Raw genomic sequence first — 10,777 nt, 5'->3', positions numbered from 1 at the left:
AAAGAAACCACCCGGCAGAGAACTGAAACACAATCAGACCCGACGGCATGCGCAGACATGTAAACAGAAAAGGCATTTGCAGCTCCACGAGGCAAATCTGTCTCAAACACAACCTGCGAACTCCATTTCACGCATAACCTCTCTCACTCGCTCCGTCCCCCCGTCGCTCTGTCCCTGCCTCTCTCGCTCCTCGCCCTCTCCCTCACCAGTCACAATAAAGATTTGGAGAATAAATAAAAAATCCGGAGTGTATTCGCTGCTCCAGGAGACAGCGTAATTGTCATCGGAGGAGGGAGGCACTGGGAGTCATCACTTGTCCAGGCGAATTATAACCTTCGAAGTTGGATTTGAGCGAAGTACAGCAATGCTGTTCCGTTGCCAGATACTGTCACATCTTAGAGGAGGGCCTCGCTGTAGGCTCGGCTGTGTGCGTGCTTACATACAGGCTCACTGTCTGCCTCGCCCCCCCCGCCTGCCAAAAAAAGCCAGGGCTTCGCTCTGTTTTACTATCATTTCATCTTGAGCATCCTACACCACAGCGTTCATGCAGTCTCAATGCACAAGTCACGCAAGGATAAACCTTCCACTCACTGACCCTCATTGTGAGTCAGCAGCAGAAGGAGTGACTGTTGGACTATGAGCCAGAGAATGACACTGCCCATAGAGAGAAATGTCAGACAAAGGCAGGAAGCAGGGCTGGGTGATATGGCCTCAAAATACCACTGCAATATTTTAAAATTATATTGCAATACATGATATCTCCATATTTTGAAATATCCTCAATACTACCTCATAAATGCAAGAGCCGGGCGACAAAATCAAACAAGCTCTATTTGCATGGGACTCACATTACTTGTGGACCTCTAGTAAACTGTAAAGCAAGGAATCTCGGTCTGTCTGTCTGTCTGTCTGTTATTCACATATCTCAAGAACTGTCTATCCAATCTACTTCACACTTGGCAGGTATGTCGCCAAGGACCCGACCAAGTGCAGTGTGTAATTTGGTAAAATTTGGACACACGACAAGTTGAGTGTCAATACATTTTGAATAATCAATGAACACCGCTAGCAGGACTGCTGTGGCTTTAGAGCTCTGGTGACACTTTGCAGCAAGGATAAAAGCTAAAGTAGGGGGTTAAACGAGTCTGGATGAGTGCGGAGATGCAGGCAACACAGCTTTTCTATTTCTCGGTGTGAGCTGGAGGTGAGATTTTATCTTTCTGTCAACAGTGGTATGCTGGCCTATGTTAGCCTCAAGGGCTAGTAGACAACATGGAGATTACCGTGGTGCAACAACTTGCTGTAGTAACACACTGCAGTTTTCTATTCTTAAGCCAGAACTGGAGGTGTGATTTTAAGTGTCTGTCCACAGTTACATTAGCTAGCTAACGTTAGCCTCAAGGGGTACAGTGTTGATCGTTGTTTGGCAGTTATTGGTTGTTGAGGTACAGCTGATGAGAAATGCGCTCAACGTGGGTTTCCTTTTCTTGGTGAGAATTTAGGTGAGTATGATAGCTTACGTTAGCCTCAAGAGCTGCTGCAGGATGCCTTCCTCATTGGTTATTGCCTTCTGGCTTGAAAGGTTACAATGTTATCATCAATGTTTATCACATTTTAAATCATAAATATCATGCTGCATGTTTTGAGCGACCCTGCACTAGTTTGTGATAATTGTTGAGGTCGTCTGTGATTTTAACCCCATGCAAATCTGCCATGTCCATAATTTTGTAAAGTAAAAATAGTGAGGTAAACCATCTACCCCATTTCTAAAAACGCCAAGGTTTTGTGATTAAATTATAGTCCTTTCGAATTGTCAAAGCAATGATTTGGGGTCGATTTTATTCTAACATCTGTTTTCTGTCATCAGACAACTAAACAAGTATAAAATATGATCGCGGCTCAAAATATGTTCAGCAGCAGTCAACAGCTGCTATACTGACATGAGAGGGTTAGGAGCAACAAAAGGTTCTCATATTCAAGTGCAGCCACAGAACATCTGGTACTGGATCTAAACAAGCTGCAAGTGTGTATTTATGCTTATGACACATGCAGAGAGTGGGTCAAACAACTTTAGACTATTTTATTAAAGTAACTGCTGAAGAAGAGATGCAACATTTCCTAAATGCTGATGTAACTCAGAGCCTTGAAATCATCTCCAAGGGTTATCGTCAGTAAACGAAAGCAACATACAGACTTTGCCAGTGCGCCACACAATATACAGATGCGGGGAGTAACTTCTCAATCACATCAGGCCCCCTGGTAATCCAAGTCCTGTGTGATAGGGCAAGTAAAGAAGAACAAGAACAGTCTGGTAAATTCAGGGAATTACTTCACTTCACTGTAATGCAGCCTTTAAAACCAGGAAAAGACTGCACATATCACAATATAACAATATCAAAATCTAGGATGATTTACAGTCTCATGTCACAATAACAGTGTAATATTGATATCTGTATAATATAATATCTATAATGAAATGATAAGATATTTATAGAAATACATTATGTTTTTATACTCTTTATCATCTAATCATATGGCAGCTGGGTGATCATTTAAAGGTGTGATTTGTAATAATTCTCGTTTAAAACATTAAATATATTAAATTAAATTATCAACAGAAAATAACAGTTTTGATGTTATATCAAAGACGTCTATGTGCTGTGTTGCAGAGATGTCTACTGAAGTTAGCAGTGCCAACAAGCTAGCCCCGGGCCTGAAAACCTGAAAGGTCTCGTGCTAGTTCTGTAAACACCAATCCTCTGGCTAGCTGCACGGCTAAATGAGCTAACAAGATATGTTGCACTATATGCTGTTGCATCTTCAAAGGAGATTTGTTCCTTGGCCTACATTCCCTGGATCTCTACTGGAGGGATAAACACCATTCTTCCCGCTGATTTTCCCTCACTTTGGTGTTTTTTGACGATGGCGGCAGAGAGCGCTGTCTGACACGCTGCTCCCAAATCTCCCATAGGTGTGCGCCTGGGCTGACAGCGTCGTATGACTCATGCACCATTTTCATCCTCAGCGAGCCACTTCACTGTGCGGAAGCATTTATGTTCCCTTTCATTTATTCAGGTCTCTCCCTTTAATTTGTCCGCCATTTGTGCATCATATGTCAAGATAACGAGAGCATTTTGCTGTTCCAAAAATCGTGCAGGCATCCCACATAAGTGCACATAAGTGATCCATGTGAAGCTTCAAGAAGAATCAACAACAGTGTTATCTTTGCAATAAAGTGAGGGCAGCACCTGAAGAAACTCTGAGAGGATGCCACTGTTGTAAGTAACAGTTACAGTTAAAACAGTTTGAAAAAATAAAATAAAACTCAGGAAGCTGGATTCGGACGTTAAAAATAACCAGCTCCTTCATGGTACACCCTGTGGTGCCCGCTCACCAATCAGCCGCCATGAGCACAACCCTGGTCACTCTGATAATGAAGAGTCCTGCTGGAGAGCCCGTCAAGTGCCGTCCTCATTGGCTCGTTTATGAAAGGGTGCTCTCTTGTGGCCACCCGGAGTAAAAAATGTGACCCGGAGAGGCGGGAGGGCTGGATTGACAGGCAATAATGTGCTCTCATCATTAAGCAAGACCACTGCTGCTGCCGCTGCTGCTGCTGGACCTCTGTTCCTGGACTCCAGAGATAGCTCGCCACAGATTAGTCATGTTAGAGGAAGGAGGGGCGCAATGAAAGAGGATTGTCTAAGTTATTGCATTTAAAAATAGATAGATAGATAGATAGATAGATAGATAGATAGATAGATAGATAGATAGATAGAGGAGGAAGTCACTAACTCATCCTCACTTGTCTGCAGTCAGAGCTTGTGAATCCACGGCGGTGGCGCGCGCCTCGGTCCGGGTTTTCTTTCTCTCCCCTCCCATCTATGTCCTCCTCGCTTGCCACTAGTTTACCTTCACTTGTTCAGCCTTCACTCTGAGAGGAGGAGGAGGGTGGTATATGATTGGCCAGGCGGGGGGACTGGTAGTCCGGAGGCTGCTCCAGCGTTCATCCCCGTGTTCTTGTTTACACCTTGCGGACGCGGACGAGAGAAGACACCCAGGGGCCCCCCAGAGCAGACTCCGGAGTCCAGTCTGCAGCAGTCGCGGGTATCCTGACAGCATCTCCAGCCTGTGCTACTGATTTTTATTTTTTTTAAGTTTTTTGCTACGGTCACAAACCAAGTTTCCCTTTTGCCGGGAATCGGACTCTCGTCGAAATTCTTTAGAGCAGAAATGCGTCCAACTTTTTGGTGACTTTGTGGCGCCTCTGCGCGTCCGGCTGCCCGCCTGTCAGTCAGCGGGGCTCAAGTGCGGCTGGAAATGAAACCCACCAGGAATAGCGCCGACAGATTGTTCCTTCATATTCACAGGGTGTGACATAAATCCACGGACCTCCTCAAAGTTTGATCACGGAAGGTCCCTACACCCTTCCAGTCTTCTCCGTGACGCTCGCTCGCTGCTCGGTGATGGATGTGTTTTGAGCGTCGCAGTCACTTTGCGTCAACAGTGAAGAAGAGGAGGAAGAAGAGCGAAGTGTTTGCCAAGACACCCGGCGTTCATCACTGGACTCTTTGGTCGCGTTTCTCTCGTTCTTGAGAGATATTTCAGGGCTGAGGACTTTGTTGGACAGGCGCCAACACGCCGTGCGGACAACAAGGGACGTGTCGCCACGGCGTAGCCGGAAAAGATGCGCTCTGTTCGGATGCAGCGTGACCAAGGTGTCGCTCCCCTGGTTCTTCTCCTCCTGGTCGGGGGATGTGTCGTGTCCGGCACCGGTGAGTTGAAATTTACGCTCGCTTTTTTTTATTGTGATAATTAAGACATACACATGCATTCACCAAAAAAAAACCCCAAAAAAACCCCAACAACAACCATTCACGTTGTTTATTTTGAACAGATCAGGAAATATCCAGACTTTTACTGAAAGCGTCCACCACATCTGAACTTTAGATCCGATTTAAAATAGGTGTCTTGGGTTCCACATTACACCTATAAGAGTGCGGGGAGGGGGTCTGGGGTCGCCTGCTGACCAGCACATTTCTTTACCCACAGCAAACTCTCCAACCTCTCAGTGCACCAGAGCTCAGAGCTCTCTTTTCTTCTTGGAGCGGAAAAATCAAACTCCCCCGGTGCGCAGGGAGTAATTAAGGTTTTGCTCCATGCCTCCTCGGCCTCTCCAAGAAGAAAAAGAAGAAGAAGAAAAAAGAAAAAAAAACCTTGTGAAAAGTAAGACAGAGCACTTGGAGTGCTCCAGGGGATGAGATTCTTTTAATTCTTTTTTTCCTCAGTCTGAATCCAGTGACACTTGTTTTAAACTCGGATGCCTTTTGAAACACACTCAGTTGATCACAAACCTTTTTCTACCTTTCTGATCATTATTTTATTAGACAAAGTATTCCGGTGTGAACAGAGCGGGCTTTGATCAGTAGATTGCCTGGAGTTAATGCCGTCAAAAGGCTGCAGCTGGTCTGATGGAGATGAAAACACTTGGTGCACACACACACACAGATCAGGTCAGTGCAGGTGAGCTGATGGGACAGGACGCAGGAGGACACCAAGGCGAGGCTGCCCATCTCCAGTGTTAGATTAATGATTTCTCTCAGTGTGGCCTCCTGGTTTGTTTTTTTTTCTTCCTCCCCTCCCTGTTGCCAGATCAGATTGAAACACAGGGCAGAAATCTGAGGGTTTAGTGGATTGTGGATTAAGCTCAGTTTACAGTTGGGGGGGGGGGGGAAGAACAATGTGGACAACAACAAGAACAAGCTCTGGTAGAGGAGCACTCCAAGATACACGTCCGGGTTTATCTGCCGAATAAGTCCGTTTTGTATTTTGTATAACTTAATGACATTGAGGCCAGGCTGACTGTCTGTCCAGGTCCGTGTCCATTCCCTTAAGAAACCCTTCGCTGTGCACCCCGAGGTCCCTATGTGTGTTTGTGTGTGTGTGTGTGTGTGTGTGTGTATTATTCCCCGAACAGGCGGAGCAGAAAAGCAGCTTACGTTTATTAAAAATTGCGGCCCATTCTGAAATCCTTGCATGAGAAATGAGAAAAGGTTGATACAAACAGTTGAGGATTGCGGCGAGGTCCGGCTCAGGGGGAGCAGAGTTGTGGGAAGGCGGGGAGGAGAAGGAGGAGGAGGGGAGGGGGCACACACACCAGGGGACAATGGCTCTGTGTGCCCCAGTAAAGTTTCTGTCTGCTTCAGAGCCAGGCAGAGATATATTTAGGGAATGCATGATGGGACGGACAGATTGCATTTATCTTCCCTCCCCATTGTGTGTGTACCTTTTCCTCCTCCGCCACCCGCCTCCTCCTCCTCAGATCCCTCCTGTCTCCCTGTCTGCCTGCACCGTGGATGTGCTGAGCTCACATTTCTGCTCCGGTGCTCCTCTTTCTGTGTTGACATACACATTAATTACCCCGACTGCCAGGAACACTTGTCTGGAGTAACCATCCTGCTGTCCACTTCTCTGTGTGTGATTATTAATGACTTCATCGGAATTAGAGAAACGACATACGGGAAATGTGTTTGTCACACATCAGGATTAAATGGAGAGGTGCCCAGTCAGCCTCGAGGGAGGAAGGAGGAGAAGGAGGAGGAGGGTGTGAAAGGGGGTCTGGAGACCACTGTCCAGACTGGGAGGAGAGCGAGGGTGGCGAAGGGTTAGGGCGAAAGGAGCAGCGCAGTGTTCAGAGTGAGAGAGCGTAGCATGTCAGACACTCCCTCAGAGGGCCGGATGAATGGTGACAGTCTTCGAGGATGTGCTGTCTCATTTGTGTTTGGTGTGGGAATCCTCGGCTGCAACAAGGAGAAGACTCACATTCTTTAATATTGTATGAGCTGGTAAAAAGGTCTCGGTCAGAGTAGCCCTGTACTTTTTTTTTCCCCCCCACCGGCTAAATGTATGAATTTTAGATGCACGGAAAGAAAAGGAATGTGACAACAAAGCTCACCTCAGACAAACACCCAAGTGAATTTGGCTTCAAAGACGCACAACAGATTGAGATGTCAGATTAGATTAGAGTGTCTCTGAAACATGTAGTCATAACAAAAGTGCTGCCAGGCTGTTGCATCTGCAGAGATTTGGACAGGTGGTTGGGCATCGTGATAAATAAACAGACCGACAGCTCTCTTTAGGCCAGGCCACGGGCCAGACTAGTTCCTCAGGCGAGTCCTGCTGGCAGACCAGACCAGGCCACATTCTGTCCCGGAGCAGTGCATTAGTTTTTATGGCCGTCATGCGGCAGGGGATGGGATCGCTGGCCAGCCACTGCCCTCTCTGCTGTATTATTCATATGTGCAAAGTGGTCTTTGTTAATATTTAAAATGTGCTTATGATGCTCAAATTCTTGACATCAGAGACAGCGGGGGAGAAAGAAAGTGGGAGGGCAACAGCTGCTTGGCTCTCACAGGCGTAACTGACCCGGATGGCTACAGGGGGTAGTGAAGGATTTTAGGGTACCAATAGGCATTTATAGACTAGATAAAGGAGTGTCAGTTCAAGCAAGTGTGCCAATTGCAGCCAGGAGCTGTTGTAGGGGATGCATGTGAACCAAACAGGGCGAGGGGTTACGCAGGGTAATGCTATCCATCTGAAATAGAGAGAAAGAGGAAATGGTGGAGAAATGAATCCGTGAGAGACACATTGAGATAGATTGATCTCAGGGCACGGCTTTTAAATATCCTTTATGAGAAAAGAGCGGAGAAGAAAACTCTCATAGCAGTGGCATTCAAGCGTCATTAAACCCCTGGCACAGGCCAGAGAATGAGGCGGTGAGTGAGGAGGGGAGAGGAGAGGAATGGGAGGAAGGCGAGCGATGTGCGGCAGAAACAGGTTGAAGCTAGCAAAGCGGCACAAGAAACAGTGGTTAAGAGAGGAGGATACTGTCGAGGAGGGAGGCGGAGGTCTGAAAGTGGAAAAAGAGCCACACAAATCCACCAGGGGGATGTTTTTATTAAGGCTCTTATCGATGGAGAGAGCTCACAGTATTAAGAGTAGACATGTTTAATGCTTTGCCAATACTGTGCATGTTAGGCCGGACCATAAATCTGCAGCAAACAGCAAAGGGCTCTGTAGGAGGGGGAGAGTAGCGAGGTAAATGGACGAGGGAGCTGACTGTAAGGAACGGAAAGAGGAATTATCAGCAGAAGAAAGTTTCGAGCTGAGACTGACAGACTTGAGATGAATCTAGTTTCAAGCACGGGGCGTCGTCGTCCTCCGGAGGGACACCGTGTCCTCGAAGTATTTAGAATCTGGGGCGATAATGATTTAATCAATATCGCCGAGCCTGCCAACTACTTCCATCTGTGTGTTGTCTAAAAAAATGTGGCAAGAAAAAATAAATACTGTGGATAATTATCATCAAGTGAAGTTATTTGAATATTTAATGTAATGCCTGCCTGGAATCTGGTTAAAAATGTCTTGTTTATCTCACACCAGATGGTGTCTCCTACCTGTGTGCCTTCACATTAAACACCAGCGAAAATGCAAGAATGTCTCAATTGAATCCCAACATTAAAAGCCACTGATGTTTGAAATTCAAAAAATGTTTTTGACCGAGCTGGTCTTTTCCCAAGGTCGAACTAGTTTTAATTTTTTTAATTTTGACAGTTATCGCAAAATAATCACTATTATCTGTCGGTTGCGTTTATTCTTTCAAAATAAAACCTGCATATTTTGGGACGGGTCTTCAGGCAAACCTGCCAGTGGAGTCAAACGCGTTGAGGGAGGAACGGATGGGCTAGTCGGGGGGGTGGGAGGAGGGAGAGAGTTTCGGTGGCAGATGGGGGGCTGAGTCGCTGCCGGGACTGCAGCACAGGGCACCCCCTGCCCCTCCATCCTGCCCCCGTGGGGGGGAGCTGGGTGGGGCAGACAGGGAAACAGGAAGAAAACCTCTGTGGGGTTCCATTGTGCTTCAGATGAATAGGAGACTCCAGAGGGCTTTTTCTGCCCCTTTGTGTGGGGTAGAGGGGGGGCGGCAGCAGAACACACACACACACACACACTCAGAACTCATTCAGAACTCATTCACAACTTCGACAGGAGTTATACTTGCTTGTGTTTGTATGTGAATGTGTGTGCTACTTTTGCATAACCGCTCATGCGCAGGTAAAACTCCCACCTGCTCGTTTCAGCTTAAACATCCCCGATTCTCATGATGATTGATGCGCTCAGACGTGCTCAGTGACATCTGACATCAAAACTACAGCACACACCCACCCACACACACCCATACATACACACCCACACACACCCACATATGCAAAAGAGAGCCACATCCCCCTGATGAAGAGGTAGCATTTCTATGTATAATGGTTGGAAGACCTGCTGGGTCACTTGGGAGGATTGAGTGAGGCAGTGAGTGCAGGAATTTCATTTAAGATCCCAGCAGCACTCTGAGCAATCGTGACCAATAGGATCAGGATTCACTACAGGGGGTCACGCTAGATCCTGAGCAACCTCCCCCCCCCCCTTACCCTAAGATAGACACACACACAGACACACACACGTGCGCACACACACACACACACTCAGTGTTTGCACTGAGGTCCATAGATCAGAGGCAGTGTCAGCGCTTGATTGGCTGTGCTGTGGTCCAGCACTCTGCGTGTGTCCTGGTCTGAAAAAGGGAGTTTTTTCAGGCCATGTAGATTCCCCCCCGCCCTCCCTCATCCTCTTAGCAGAGGCTTTTTTTTTTTTTTGTCTTCAAAAGGCAGTTGAGCCAAGTCCACTCAGAGCTTAGACCACAGCCAATCTGTTAATGCTTGAGTTTGTCTCTGTTTGTGTTTGAGAGTGCCATGTGGGCTTGGCAAACTGGAGGAAGACTCCGCTTAAAGCGTGTTAATAATACACTTTCCATCAGGAGGAGGAAATGTGCCGCATTAGAGAAGGCAGCGGCAGTCGGTGTTTTCCGACTTCTTTTTTTTTCGAGGCTGGTGTGCAGGGCTGCATTCCCCCACATCCACATTAATAAATTGCCTTCACTTGTCCCCATTTCCCCCTTCCTCTTCCTTCAATCTCTTGATAGTCTCATCAGGCGTATTTATAGCTTTATAGTCTCACATATACCAACCTCTGTCATCCATATCTCTCACTCTCCATCATTTTTTTTTCTTCCCCCAGCCAACTCTCTGGTGGAGTTTGGGAATTGGTCTTTAGAAGGCACTGTGAAGAATCCCATTTCTATGAGTGTAACGCTTATTAGGGTCCCATCTGCCCTCAGGGTACTTATGAATGTGTGTGTGGGGTTGGGGGGGTGTTTGGGTAGTGCCGGAGAACGTAGAGGAGGGGAATGAGGGGAGCTTTGTCATGCCTGTGTGTAAGTAGATGTGGGTGCCACCGGGGGCTTGTGCGAGGTGGGGAAAGGGGCTCTTAACACCGCGGAGCCCACACCGAGCAGCTGGTGTGTCTAAAGTGGGGGAATGACACACAGACCTCCCCGGAGAGACGGGCGCATTGAGCGTACGTGTGTGCATATCTCCGGCTGAGACGTAGGGAACGGAAATGATCCCGCGTCCTTCTGTCTGCATGGCACGCAGCTAGGCAACAGCAGGACTTTCAAACAACTTACAATTTTTTTTTTTTCTACTCCCTTGTGTTTTAAGTCAAGGCGGATGATGCTCGCTGAGTGTGTTTGTGTGTGTGTGTGGGGGGGGGGGGGGGGGGGGGGGTTGTGTGATTGGCTGCATGTCAACAGTGTGATCGGCAGTGTTCTTTAATGTAGCGACTGACATGGAGTTTTAAGCACCATGTTTGTCTCTTAAGCTCATTGCCGCTG

The 10,777-nt window shown here is 47.2% G+C and overlaps 1 protein-coding gene across 2 annotated transcripts in view; it reads left to right on the top strand.

Moving 5' to 3' along the window:
- The first annotated feature begins 3,563 nt into the window (after positions 1–3,563).
- unc5b (unc-5 netrin receptor B) overlaps positions 3,564–10,777 on the top strand; it is a 55,196-nt gene continuing 47,982 nt past the window's right edge. For both annotated transcript variants that reach the window (XM_030442511.1, XM_030442510.1), the window contains exon 1: positions 3,564–4,772. In XM_030442511.1, the coding sequence (XP_030298371.1) occupies positions 4,685–4,772 (88 nt within the window). In that variant the 5' untranslated portion in view covers positions 3,564–4,684. The remainder of the gene's footprint in view (positions 4,773–10,777) is intronic.

This window comes from Sparus aurata, chromosome 15, assembly GCF_900880675.1.
Source record: "Sparus aurata chromosome 15, fSpaAur1.1, whole genome shotgun sequence".
Taxonomy (NCBI): domain Eukaryota; kingdom Metazoa; phylum Chordata; class Actinopteri; order Spariformes; family Sparidae; genus Sparus; species Sparus aurata.
The sequence above is the reverse complement of the archived record's forward strand: the minus strand, read 5'-3'. Positions and strand labels throughout refer to the sequence as shown.